This window comes from Populus alba, chromosome 13 (assembly GCF_005239225.2).
Source record: "Populus alba chromosome 13, ASM523922v2, whole genome shotgun sequence".
Classification (NCBI taxonomy): Eukaryota; Viridiplantae; Streptophyta; class Magnoliopsida; order Malpighiales; family Salicaceae; genus Populus; species Populus alba.
In genome coordinates, this window is record NC_133296.1 from 12,492,049 (window position 1) to 12,505,997 (window position 13,949).

The window sequence follows — 13,949 nt, forward strand, 5'->3', positions numbered from 1 at the left end:
AAATATCGATGTTGGGTTTGTCGTATTATCAACTAAACCAAAGATACTAATTGTTTGTGATTCTTATATGGTCCTCTAAGTGTAACTTGTCACTTAAGTAAACACCATATTACAGGAGTTTCCTCATCTAGGCTTACTATTTAAGTACAACTCTAGAATTTATGATCAATTATTAGTGGTCAAAACAAACATTAAATTCACATTGCTTTTACTAGAGATAGATACATTTATATAATGAGTTGGACTCACCTTATTTTGCATTCTCCCTAATAATTTCAACTTGAATTTTAAATAGATTCCAACCAATTCACTTATATAACAATCAAGATATCTCGGTAAGAGACATATAATATAACAGTTAAGAACTCGTTACTTCCTTCATTATAAGTGATACCATTATTTGTATCAACAATAATACTATTATAAAGGCATAATATTTCAATATTAGAAGATATTCTATCAAATAACACAACCAAACTCAATTATATCTAATTAACATAATTTAAATCTTATATATTTTAAAAAATAATTAGATATATTTTTTTTCATTTTAGTTTATATTGAGTATTGAAATTAATAACAACTATAATTATAAAAGCTGGACTAGTTTGAAAGGTTGACCCCTAGCCTAACTTGGTCTAGATTTAAGAAAAATAAAAGAAGAATTTACCCGACTTGATCTAGTTAAAAACCTAGGTTGACTCGTAATCTAGGGTAATATCTAATCAAAACCATGGTAAAAAACATGTTCATTATTTTGATTTATTTTTTTTATCAAAACAAATTGGTTTAATCCTTTTTTAAGTTTTTTAAGGAGCTGACCCTCCCAACCCATGATTTGGTCATTGCCCTGAGTTGATTATCGAGTTGGGAATTTTAAAACTATAATAATAACTACTTTTATCTTTATATTTTTTAGATGGACAAGTGTGAAAAATATAATATGGTCTCTGGAGACATGTTCTCTTTTTACCTTTTATTTTAGAAGTACATAAATTCACATCAAACGTTTCCTAAGATTAGACTTATTTTTATGTTTTTGTTTCTTCAACCAAATACATCTTCATTGTCTCTGTTTTTTCTATTTCAAAACACTAACCAAACACTACCTAATTGTATTTATATAGCTTAATACTCTATTAGATAGGGGACCAATGTTATGCCGCAAACCATTTAATTTTCTTTTTCAATGTAAAAAACAAGATGCTAAGGCAACACAAACATTTCAAAAAAAGAAAAAAAAATTGGGACATGAGTCATTGACATGACTATATTTAATAAGTTTAGCTAATTTAAATAATAAGATAAAAAATGCAATGACAATAAATAATTTAATAAAAAAATTAACAACGTAAAAAAAACTATAAAACTCATCACAAGTAAACTGAATAAAACTATAAATCTCAATTATCAAACCACTCAATATTGCATGGATAAATTGAATAATAATAATAATAATAATAATAATAATAATCAATGAAAAAAAATCAGAGTATACCCGGGTTAACCCGTTAACCTTATGACCTAGCACATGATTGAGATAACCTTAAAGAAAGGAAAATGAAAAAAAAAAAAAAGCTCGAAGATCAATTCTTAATAAATCAAAGATTGAAAAAAAGCAATTGGAAAAAAATCAATTTTTTTTTTAAAAAAACCCTAAAAAAGAAGACTAAAGTCAACCTGTGTTAATCTTAAAAACCCTTAACCCTAATCATGAGTCCGATTCCAACCTTATTGAAGCCTAACCCTAAAAAATAACATAGCAAAATTTTAAATCAATAAAATACCGAGCGTAAAAATTGAAAAAAATACAATGAAAAAAGGATATAAAAAAGGATGAGAACTAAACTTGATATAAAAATAATTTGAATAGAATGTTGTAGAATCACAAAATTCAATTAGGAATAGGGAAAAAAATAAACAAATAGTAATAAAAAAAATAGGGACCAAATTTGACATAAAAAATTAAATGAAATTCAAATGATAAGGGACATAATTAAAGAAAAAAAAATTAAATAGAAATTAAAAGAATAATAAAAAATTAGATAAAAAAATAAATATTTTTATTTTTGGCAAGGAAGAAAAAAGTTTATCCAAGCCAAACCATTGCTCCTCCATGTACATGCACGACATCAAAAATAAGATCAAGATAAGATGTTTCTAACACTATCTTGTAAGACAGTGTTTAAAAATGAGATGTCGATGTATGTATAACCCGAAAGGTAGAGAATTGCTCACTTTGTAAGTGTATATCATATGCCTATCAATTTTTTTAAAATAATATTTATATCTATTAAAAACTAAATCATCCTAGTTAACTTGTTAATAGGTAAAATAAATAATTTGAAAATATGAAAAAGCTTATAAATGCCAGCTTGATAATTTTTTTTTTAAAAAAATTAATATGATATTTAAAAAGATTGAAAGGACTCGTATCAACTTTTTATAATATAATTTTACATTGTGCATATAAAATATAAAAATACCAAATTATCCCATTTCAATTTAAAAAAATATTTTAAAAAGTAATATAGTTTCTATACTGTATATTTAGAAGATAAAAAAGATTAAACTGTTCCAATCAATCTTGTAATGATTAATAATTTTATAAAAATTACTATATTATCTCTCATTTATTTTTTGTTGGAAGAAAAAAAAATTACTGTGTATTCTCCATGACAACCATTTATTTTATTTTATTTTTCTAAATTTTAATATAAAACAACAAATCGTTAAAAATTGCATTTCCCATTTACAAAGGGGCAAAGACGGGTTGCTCGAAATTTTGATCGGTTAGATGATTGGTCGCTTAGACTCCTAGGAAAAACCTCTCTACAAGATAAGTTCCCTGCTTGTCACCACTGTTGCTAGCTCTAATTTGGGAGTGAAACGCCAACACCAATGATGAAGATGGTAGAAATCGCCGTGCCCACCAACCTCCACATCAAAGCCACTCTCACTTTTAACCCTTCTGCTTCCATCTCAACATGGAATCTAAGAAAGAAACCAAGGGAAACAACTAAAAGGAAACTTGTTGCTGTTTTTGCTTCCATTTCTTCTTCTTCTTCTTCTTCTTCTTCTCATGACACCATTGGTGAGGAATTGTGGCCAAGGAGTGAACTTTGTGGGAGTAACAAGGAAAAGAGAGCAAGCAAGAAAAGGGTATTCTTTTTGGACGTGAACCCACTTTGTTATGCAGGAAGTACACCTAGCTTGCATTCTTTTGCTCACTGGATCTCTCTTTTCTTCTCTCAAGTTAGCCTCACTGACCCTGTTATTGCTGTGAGTTTCCTTTTCTTTCTTTCTTTTGATTTTATGCATATATGGTAGTAGTACTTTTGGTTGTATGTGAAAATGAGATTGTTGTTCATTGAAAGTTACTGGATATTGTAAAAGAAAGAGGGTATCTTGCAAATTTATTGACTGATAGAGGGATATGCAGATGACCCAGATAATCAGAATAATAATTGTTGTTGATAAAATTCTTTGAGATTTTAAAGTAACTGTTTTGATTAAATTTATAGAAGTGTCAATTTTTTGATCTTCTAGATTCATTTGTGCATATGTTATACTTTGGGAAAAAAAAATTCACTGTAAATTTCAAACGCATCTAGTTTTCAAGCATTGGAACACAAAGATGTGTCTGAATTGTCAAGTGACAAGTTTGCATTAATGTGGGTCTAGGGTGAAATAAGGTGCATGTTGCATAGCATGATGTACTTGGAATTCTTGCTTCTCCTTCGTAAAAGCTTGTGTTCTAGATGGGGTTATACAGGAGGTGCCTCAAGAAAAGTGTAGGGAAGCAGGAAATTACATACCTCACTTTCTCTGTAATACAGCCTAATGGCTGCGACTTCCTGTGGATGACTTTGTTGAGAGGGAATGACTTGTTACATTTCCAAATGTATGTATAAGCTAGGTGGCTTTATAACCAAGAACATTTCTTGAATTTATCCATATATGGTCCCAAATTGTGAATTTATCGAAATTTACTCTTTTGAGATTGGTTCTCATACTTGAACTCTGATTGGAAGTCATCAAAAAATAATTTATCATGATAACCTTCTCTTGTTTTATTATAGCTTGCTTGGGCTTAGATATAGTTGTTTCGTGTTGGTTCACAGGTTCTTGATGGAGATGGAGGAAGTGAGCATCGTAGACAGTTGTTACCTTCGTATAAAGCACATAGGAGGAAATTCTCAAGAAAATCATCAGCACCGAAGAAATATCCTGCTGAAAGGTCTCATGTTGTCATGGATGTTCTTACAAAATGCAATGTTCCAGTAGGTGAACCTTGGTTAACTGTTTGTAGCATTCTATATTTAAAGTTACCTACTTTCAGGTGTTTAAAATTAATTGTATGCTTACAGATTGCATACTGCATGATTGTTGCACTGTTGTCTTCTAAAGTAATGCTCATAGAAATTGTGCTGGTTTATGTGTAGTATCATTTGCATTTTATATGGATGTCTAGACTTAACATTCAAGAATGGCCGACTCAATATATATCTGAATTTAAGATATTAGAACTCCTCCGGTCCTGTAAACAAATACATGTGAAAAGGTTGGGTTTCAATCACCATCATGAGAAATTCACGTTTGAGTTTGAAAAGATTACCATCATTTCACAAAAAAATTTACTTTTGAGAAAAAAATGGTTTATTGTAACTGTCTGAAAATGGTTTATTGTAACTGTCTGAGAGATAACCTTTCTGTAAAAATTGACAACATGAGATTTGTGCAGGTTGTAAAAATTGAAGGTCATGAAGCAGATGATGTTGTTGCGACACTTGCAGGACAAGTTCTACAAAACGGACATAAAGTGGTTATTGCCTCTCCTGATAAAGATTTCAAGCAGCTTATTTCTGAAGATGTACAGATTGTTTTGCCTATTGCAGAGTTAAATAGATGGTCCTTTTACACCCTAAAGCACTACATCTCTCAGTATAATTGTGATCCGTGCTCTGATCTGAGCCTTAGTAAGTGTGAGATTTTTTTTTTGTTTTCTTTTAATTTTTGATAATAAGAAAAATTATGAGATTTGTTTTATGTTCAACATATATCTTGTATAGCTCTGTACTTTTATGTGCATATGTTGTCAATAAAGGTTTTGCAGCTTTATAGCACTAACTCATTGCCTATTGATTTAGCACAGTTGTTAATATTTTTGACCAGCATGATGTTATTAATTGAAGAGACAAGGATAAGGATCCTTCCTCGACTGTAGGAAAGAGTTGACAATATAGAGGAAAGTTTCAAGTGCTGTCACGTTTGTGGGGGATTATGTTCTCAACACTAGTTGCTCCACTCTATTTTTCAGCATTTAGTACAATCTACTTCTACTTTTCTCCATGAGCTGCCCATAACTTTTCTATTTGGTATTAATTGTGTAGGATGCATTATGGGTGATGAGGTTGATGGTGTACCTGGGATACAAAATGTGGCTCCTGGATTCGGTCGAAAGACTGCTCTAAAGCTTTTGAAAAAGCATGGTTCATTACAAAATTTACTAGATGCAGCAGCAGTACGAACTGTGGGTAAACAATACGCTCAAGATGCCTTAACAAAGCATTCTGATTACCTGCGAAGGAATTATGAAATTCTTGCACTGAGGAGGTGGTTTGTTTCTTTCATATATCCATAAATTAATTTTCACACACATATTCCTAGTTCTTGGTGTTTCTTGCTGCATAGTCATCGCAACAAAAAAGGAACAGATTCAGGTTCCCTTCTTTCTCATTGCATCATTGTCTATTGTATTTAGCTCTTGATGACCATGGATCACACTTTCATACAGGGACGTTGATGTTCAGCTAAAAGAGGAATGGTTGGTTGAAAGAGACAGATGCAATGATTCAATTATTTTATCCAACTTCTTCAAGTTGTTGGAACAAAGCAAAAGACCTGCCTACCAAAGTGTTTCACATTCTAAAATTGATTAAGCCCCCATTGGTCAGCTTTGAAGTTTCAATACGATGAGTTGAAGATCATCTCACCAGTATCACTGACAAACATCCTGATATTCATGAAGACAGCCATGGTATGGATGGTTTGAATGTGAAAAATCTAGAAACGGGAGAACACACAGAGATGGGAGGAAAAAGAAGAAAAAGAATAGAACTTTCAGAAGTTGCTACTAACACATATAATGCTTAAACATACAACTTTATGTTAGAAATCTTATATCAGGTAGTCATAATGTCTCAGTAAAGCAAACAGTGGGCTTGAAAACGAACAGTTTAGCAACTGGTATGGTGAAGACCACGGCCCCATATGCAAGAGAGCTGCAGGAGCGTGATTATGGTGCATAGAGAAGTGGCTGTTGCATCTGTGGCTCCACACATGGCTACTCCAGCAATGAACAGCCGGTGTTGTTGTTGTTTTTTTTTTTTTTCGGTGCCCTCTCCCACTCCACTGAGACACAATGTTCTTAGGTACTTGGCACACAGGAGAAGGTTAACTCAACAGGATTGCAAGCTATATAGTTAAACAACGTTCTTGTATTGGAAAGACAGTGTCTATAGGTTATGCAGTTTTCCAATTATGGAAGGCAACTGTCTCTTTTACCGAGGACAACTCTATTGTGGTTTTGGGAAGTTAGGACCCCATTTCAGTCTATAATTTTTCCAAAGAAATGCAATGGTGCGTGCGGATGCAATACGAATTCTCTATCACTTTGCCCTTCTGAAATGATGACAATTCAATGGCTACGGCTTCTAACATTTGGCCTTAGTTCGATCTCTATGCTTTTTGTTAATCCATCTTTTTGTAAGATGGCAATCTTTTTATCTTCTTTTTGTCACAGATAAAATTTACAGTTTGTGAAGAGAATGTGTGCACTTTTGGGTTTGATTTCTTAAAGCTTTCACATGTCAGTTCTATCTGAAAGTAGAGCAAAAAGCAAAAATCAAAATCATGTTCAAAAGAAACCAAACGCGGCCATATTTCTTGAAGAGGCCCCCTTTTAATGAAAAGAACATAAATAAGAGAGGAGCAGAGAGGCTGCTATTTCTTGAAGAGGCCCCCTTTTAATGAAAAGAAACCAAACGCGGCCTTATCTTCTTTTGTTGTCAGTTGACACTCTACAAGAGAACTTTTATCTTGAACCACCAACGAACTCTGTAGAGAGTAGAGTACATACATGTTCAAAAGAACACTCAAATTCACATAAACGTAGACAGAGGCAACACACAAAGCAGTTCTTGCTCCAAAGAAATCTCCCATACACAGTGAAATCACATAAATATGCTTCTCCAAACCACCATCTCATCATCTCCACCTCTACAACACCTCCACCAGCATCCTCACTCTCTCCTACCATTTGGGTCTCTCAAGTTTAAGCCCCACAAGCTCTCTCTTCAGGTACCATATTTCCAGATCCTTTTCTAAAGCATCCTGGTTTCTCAAAGTTGAAATGTTTTCACTTTCTTCATCTTATTTTTTTTTCCTTTTCTATTAGAGCATTTCTTAGTCTTTCTTGAAAGCTGACATGATTAGGTCTTGAATTATGTTGGTAAATATATATATTGTTATTGTTTGAACATGCCATGATAATGGAGTAATTCTTTAATGTTAGTTTTAACATATAGAATTATTGATATGAAAATAATATTACATGGGAAATTTTTGCACATCCTTTCAGGCCCTTTTTCAGCACTATAGTCCACCAGATTTGACAAATTTTAGGGCAGGCCATGGACTGAATGCCACTCAGTTTACTAATTTCCAGGTATGTATTCCAACAATCTCTTTGCTTCGATAGTGGCTATATTTGAATTTTCTGAGTTCATGGTTGTCATCAAATATGAATCTCTTCATCAGAATTTCCCATAGAAATTTGCTCTGTTTATCCCCATAGTCTGTTGTAATCAACACTTCTGTTTTCTTTAACACTGCTTGATGATAAAGCTTGTACTCTTCTTTAGGACTGAAGGTGCAATAGAGACTTTGTGAATTCGTAGTTGGCAAAGGGTGGTTAGGTTTTGAATGTATGGTCTTCTTCTTGGGAATTCAGTATATAACAAATTTATTGATGGAACATCTTAGTCGATTTTGTATTTGGCCGGAATTTTATTGATGTCAGTTGACTTGAATACTCTTACACATTTTTGTTTTATTTGTGAACTTGCACAAAGAAATCTTCAGGTATTGATGTCAAGATATTAGTCTGACCCTTTCTGTTTTCTTCAGAACATTTTAGCTTTCTGCGTCCCCAAACCCCTTCTGATCGAGCACCTAATTTGTTTTTAATTCTGAGGAGAACTGAGCCTCATTTCCATGAGGGATTGTCATAAGACTTGTTTTTGCATTGCTGAAGAAAGTGAGCTTAAGCTATAGTTATTCTCCCGAGCCGGGCACATGTGGTTTAAGCCCAAATCCACTTTGTTTAGGCTCATTTATGATTCTTTAACTTCCCGCTATATAATACAAGAAAATATTGTATTTTTCCAATGCAGGATAGATGGTTTTGGGTTTCACAAAAACATGCCAACTAAAGTTTCTTTCTATATCAATTTCTCATTCACCCATAATTCATTTTAATTATATTAGTGTTCCATTTTAAAGATCTTTTGTTGGAGAATAATTTCCAATAAAGTTTTGACCCTAAAATGGAGTGGTCTTCACTTTTAATTTGGTCTCAAATGTGCCCATTGACCATGTTTTTTAAACCAAATTTCTAACAAAGGTTTCCTTGGAAGATGGATCTTTGATCATCATGTTTATCAGCCTTCTCTTGGACTGGAGTGAATTAATTGAATACTCCCTAGCAATGGCTCTAGTTTCCACGAGTTGAGCTTGAATTTATATTGGTATAACATATTCAGGATTGGAGAAAACTACAGCCTTATGCTCAATATGAATTATATGGGGAGAGCGGAAGAGAAGAACTTTAGAAGGATGACTAGAACTTTGTTTTCCTGAGAAACATTTTTTCTTCTAATTCAGGCTTGACTGATCTGTACTTCGTATCTGTACTTTATATAGGTATCCAGTACATATTTTTGTATTATAGAAATTGGGTGTAGCTCTTGGGGGCTCTCATCTTCAACATATCCTGCTTTCATTTCATAAGTTACATTCCCTTAGGTAAAGATTGTTACCTAATCATATAAAAGCTGGCTATTGCAACAATGGTTTTTTCCCACTATGTGTGTAACCAAAATCATGGTCAACCAGTTCAAATCAAGTGTTTTGATATCTGATATATCTGCCCACAGCCAAACAGTCTGGAGAAACATTTTTCTTTACGAGTTATGATTTTCCTCCCTTTCTTCTGTGGCTTATGCTGTGAATCTGCACAATGATTTTCATTATCTTTCTATGTTAATTTATGTATTTTTAACAGAATCTTCTTGTTTAAGGGGATGTACATTTTTTATTACTCATTTTGCATTCTGTTGTGGGTGAAGGCAGATACATGGAATGGAGTCACTAATGGTATCCTCTAGCTCACCAAGTACTGAGAGTATTCCCTCTTCTCACTTTGATTTTTCATTTCACCCTGATTTTAGAGGCTAAATTAAATTTATGTGTAGCATCTGCTACACATCTCATACATCAAATGTAGGAGTTTCGTTAACATCCTCAGATCCTCATTTTGTACTGTTCTTTTATAATCATTTATCTGGTTTGTAACGTTAAACCACTCCTTGCTTTGATTTTTATTAAGAGCTTGCAGAATACCCTTATACTAACAGTAAGTATCCTTTTGAAACATCCTATTATTGGTTGTTATGTCTTGAGCTAACTGAATAATGATCCAGATATACCAATCTTGTTTTAGACATAATCATGGTGATGAAAGGTTCATTATGGGAATCAATATACGACATGCATCTTGACATGTGTGCGTGCGGTTGTGTGCACAAAATGTTCTCCAAGTGGTGGGCTAGATTCTGAATAATCAGGAATTGATAATTTCTTCAAGATTAGGTATTCGTAATTGAAATATAATGGACTCTGCTACACATGCACGCTCATTCTCACACACGCATGTTTCATCTTGTTCTGCTGATAGCTTTGGTCTTTAGCATTGTTGCTTTCCAGACTATGTTTTCCATTCCTATCTTACAAATCTAGTTCTGCAGATTTTTATCCTTAGCTTATTCTTACCCTTCCAGAGACTGCTTCCTGCCACCCTATATCACTTTCCAAATTGAGGCATCAAAGAACATAAAAACAATGGTTATTGTTGGTGATTGATTTGCACGCTCAACGATGCCAACTCCCTCTTTACCTTTTCTTTTTTATTTCATGAGTAATAACGTAGTCAAACCATGAATTTATGAACCAGCTAAGCTTGATAATGTACTGCTCTCAGCTAGTCAGAAGAAAATGTTTATATTGGAGTTCATCATGTTTGGACTCCTCAACAAGAGCAGCCTGAAGGTTTTTTCCCCTTAAATTAGCCATTAGTGGGAAGAAGGATCTCTATTTATAGGCAAATGATAGCAACATCTGCTGCTTCTTGGACATGCTATTTGCCTTTTCCTTACTAATTTTCTTTAGTTTTTTTCTTTTGGTATCCCATCTTCTTAATATCATAACTGTAATGCAGAACCCTCGAGGAATCCTCAGAATATTGAGGACAATGCATGCATGAAAAGAATGATTGTTTCAGTGTCTGCACTCTCATTTGGACAAATCTCATTGTTAACTTCTGTACAAGTGGCACACGCAGGAGAAAGTATCAAACCAGATGCACTTTATGAGGTTGGGGAGTTATTTGAATTAGGAATCCAGCTCTCTTATCTTCTTTTACTCCTAGCTTTGCTAGGGGTTGGAACTTTCTTTGTGATTCGTCAAGTTCTAATGCGTAGAGAGCTCGACCTTTCTGCTAAAGAATTGCAGGCAAGTTCTTCTTTGTAATTTGTGTTATGCTTTTCGAGGATTTCACTCTCTTCTGAAACAGACATTTATTACAAAGCCATCTTGGAGATTATTAGATCTTTAGATGGAGAGGTCAATGTTTTTTGAAAAGAAAAGATCCCTTTGGTTTCTCTCTCTTCATCCCCCTGTTTGATAGAGGGCATTGGCCATCTGCATTTTGTAGTAGAATACAATCTTATTATTGTTTTGTGTTTGCCCTTTTTAATTTCAGGAGCAAGTAAGAAGCGGTGATGCCACAGCAACTGGACTTTTTGAACTCGGTGCAGTAATGCTGAGGAGAAAATTTTACCCGGCTGCTACTAAATATTTACTTCAGGCAATTGAGAAGTGGGATGGTGAGGATCAAGATCTTGCCCAGGTATGATTGTATCTTTGTTCCTACCTGTTTTGCAAGCACCAAGTAATGCTGTTGCCTTGGTGTAATTGCATCTTGTTCGACCTAACATGCATGTGTTGTCTTAGGAGAGATGCCAAGCAACATCATTTTTATGCTCTCATTGCTTAAAAAAGGGAAAGCGAAAGGGAAAGGGAAAGTTCATATGCTTAATCATATTGGATGGTCAAGTTCATATGTTTAGATTGTGGTCTACAAAAACATCTACCGAATGGTTTAATGTTACTTCTTTGTGTTTTGGAAATTTATAAATCATTGCAGCTCACCACTGCAACCCTTTGACCGTATCTAACATTGACAAAAGGAGAAAGATGTTATAATCTTGTTTGGAAAATTGTGAACAAAGATTAGGAGATTAGAAATAAGAACTTAATTAAGATAGGGTTTTACTTTTGAGCAATTAAGGTAAGATATGGAGTGCTCCAGTCTATATTTTGCACCAGTATGGTATCACTTTACATGCATGAATTTGACGACAAATTCCTTCTAAGCTCTCAAATGTTTGAACAGGTCTACAATGCGCTTGGTGTTAGCTATACTCTTGATGGGAAGCTTGACAAGGGAATCAAGCAATTTGAAGCTGCTGTGAAGCTTCAACCAGGGTATGTAACAGCCTGGAACAATCTTGGTGATGCCTATGAAAAGAAGAAAGACTTGAAGTCAGCTCTCAAGGCATTCGAAGAAGTGCTGCTCTTTGATCCTAACAATAAGGTGGCAAGGCCAAGAAGAGATGTTTTGAAGGATAAGGTACAAATGTACAAAGGAGTTCCAATCAAGTCTAAGGATAGATGAATTCACGGCCATAAGATCATAAAGATTTTCTCTCTAACTTTTGTAATCTTAACCAATCCATAACTTTCGTTCCTCTAATATTCTCTTTGTTTTTATTTTTTGAACTTTTGCCTAAATTACAAGTCCAAACTCCAACAACCTTTTCATGTCTGGATAATTGAATGTGTAATTGTCAGTGTTTTAATGGTGAAATTGCTGTCTTTTATAAAAAATGTTTTTATAAAAAATTGTGCCTAAATCAAAAGATGTTCTTATAATATTCAATAAAGAATAAGTTGATGGATGTGTTGATGTTTCACTTTTCTTGTTTCAATAGCTTGACCGTATAGGCCTTTATTTGACCCATCAATTTGATTATAAAATTGTGTATATTTTCTTGCTTCAGGCTTTGCTCAAATACAAGAAAATATATATAAAAGAAAGCTTCTAAGATGGATTATATTATAGATCCTTAATTGTTATAATTATGAAGAAAATTAACCCTCCAAATCAATGTTTAAACCATAAATAACCTCCTCGAAACTGGTTGCAAACATTAAAAAATTGGGAGAATGAAACGTTCACAACTCTTGCACAGACGCCAATAGATCATCTAGCTAATCACCATGTCTTGTGCTATATATATATATATATATAACTTATAGGGGTACAGAGAACCTTTGGCTTGCATGCAGATGCACGAAATCATGCCTCGCCACCTGCTCTGTGTCCCCTCCTGTCTTCCAAGGGACGTGGTTTCCAATTATCTTTCCTAAATAAATCCAATAATATTTATTATTCCCATGAACAGCATAAATTATTATTAGCCGGAGGTCTCATGATTTCAACATCCAACATGCACTGTAAGAGAGCAAGTCTGTTTTTTTTTTGCCTTCTGATAGACTTGGAATGACAAAACTGAAGCTTACCTCTGAGATCCAACATGTACTGTTGTAAGAGAGTAAGCCTGTTTGCAATCCATCTTGTCCAAAATCCCATGAAGTAATTCACATAAAAATATTTGTGCTAATTCTGCAAAAGAATACTGGTTTATGAAGATCACTTTCACTCCTTTATGCTTAGTGAGGACATCGAAGAAAGGAATAATGCCAAAGCGACCTTAAAAAAATGAGCAAGCTTTGCCTTCGATGTTGTGGGTTGGCTGGCATTCTTTTTCCTCCAAAGAGAGAACCTTTTGTCTCACATTTCATCACGATGATCCTTCCATGGACTCCATTTTCAAATGAAAGATTCTCTTTCTCCTCTCAAGAACGTCAGCCAGCAAGCTTTCAGCATCCATTTCCCGTCACTGCATATGTCATTTTATGAAATCATTGATGTCATTTCTTCCTTTGTCACGTGATACCACTTGCATGGCCATATATGTTAGAGCTATGTCTATCGTTTTGGTCCACAGCTCAATAATTTCTGCAGGAACGTTGTCCTAGAAAAGATCGGTGGCAAAAGAAACTAATAAAGATAGAAAAAGCAAGCAAATCTTAATTTGTCATCAAATTATCTTGTTAGGTTCTGTTAATATAATTCATTATTATGAGGAAAATAATTTATTTAAATGTACACATCAAGCTGAAACGATGATACGATTAAATATTGATAGAGAAAAAAACAATTAAATATATAAAAACTCATTCGAAGATATAGTTTTTAGATTAAATAGATAAATAAAAACTTATTTCTATTTGAATGACAATCTGACAATGACAATATTGGCACAATAATGGATTGGATCAGTGCCAATTAGCTATGGTGATAAACAAAATTGTAATTAGCTCAATCAACCTAATTAATACAAAACAAATAAAATAAAATTTTGAAACTTAGTTAAAAAAAACCGAAAAAATAACTAGAAAAAACAAATAAAAAAAACAGTAAA

At 33.6% G+C, this 13,949-nt stretch overlaps 2 protein-coding genes across 7 annotated transcripts; both read left to right on the forward strand.

Moving 5' to 3' along the window:
- Positions 1–2,759: 2,759 nt before the first annotated feature.
- LOC118035518 (uncharacterized) lies at positions 2,760–6,690 on the forward strand. 2 transcript variants are annotated; one of them, XR_012167655.1, is made up of 5 exons: positions 2,760–3,282; positions 4,125–4,283; positions 4,745–4,979; positions 5,394–5,723; positions 5,798–5,985. XR_012167655.1 is itself a non-coding variant. In XM_035041106.2 (5 exons), exons 1-5 carry the CDS (start codon positions 2,902–2,904, stop codon positions 5,940–5,942), a joined length of 1,143 nt encoding a protein of 380 aa, XP_034896997.1. In that variant the 5' UTR covers positions 2,760–2,901; the 3' UTR covers positions 5,943–6,690. The 2 variants fall into 2 exon arrangements, 1 of the variants encoding a protein (XP_034896997.1); XM_035041106.2 differs by having other exon boundaries at positions 5,394–5,616; positions 5,798–6,690.
- A 310-nt stretch (positions 6,691–7,000) lies between these two features.
- LOC118035520 (tetratricopeptide repeat domain-containing protein PYG7, chloroplastic) lies at positions 7,001–12,268 on the forward strand. Of its 5 annotated transcripts, none has more exons than XM_035041110.1 (6): positions 7,001–7,362; positions 7,643–7,729; positions 9,411–9,466; positions 10,559–10,851; positions 11,102–11,248; positions 11,795–12,268. In XM_035041110.1, the coding sequence occupies exons 2-6, from the start codon at positions 7,704–7,706 to the stop codon at positions 12,074–12,076; spliced, it is 804 nt and encodes a 267-aa protein (XP_034897001.1). In that variant the 5' UTR covers positions 7,001–7,362; positions 7,643–7,703; the 3' UTR covers positions 12,077–12,268. The 5 variants fall into 5 exon arrangements, with proteins under 5 accessions (XP_034897001.1, XP_034897002.1, XP_034897000.1 ...); XM_035041111.2 differs by having other exon boundaries at positions 7,003–7,362; positions 9,411–9,457; XM_035041109.1 differs by having other exon boundaries at positions 7,005–7,362; positions 9,411–9,438.
- Positions 12,269–13,949: the final 1,681 nt, after the last annotated feature.

Bases quoted from the DNA above. Each gene is read 5' to 3' on its own strand.
- LOC118035518 (XM_035041106.2), top strand. From the start codon at position 2,902: ATGATGAAGATGGTAGAAATCGCCGTGCCCACCAACCTCCACATCAAA. The intron at 3,283-4,124 runs GTGAGTTTCCTT...GTTGGTTCACAG, and splicing joins TCACTGACCCTGTTATTGCT to GTTCTTGATGGAGATGGAGG. The intron at 4,284-4,744 runs GTAGGTGAACCT...AGATTTGTGCAG, and splicing joins TTACAAAATGCAATGTTCCA to GTTGTAAAAATTGAAGGTCA.
- LOC118035520 (XM_035041107.2), top strand. From the start codon at position 7,246: ATGCTTCTCCAAACCACCATCTCATCATCTCCACCTCTACAACACCTC. The intron at 7,730-9,414 runs GTATGTATTCCA...GGGTGAAGGCAG, and splicing joins CTCAGTTTACTAATTTCCAG to ATACATGGAATGGAGTCACT. The intron at 11,249-11,794 runs GTATGATTGTAT...ATGTTTGAACAG, and splicing joins AGGATCAAGATCTTGCCCAG to GTCTACAATGCGCTTGGTGT.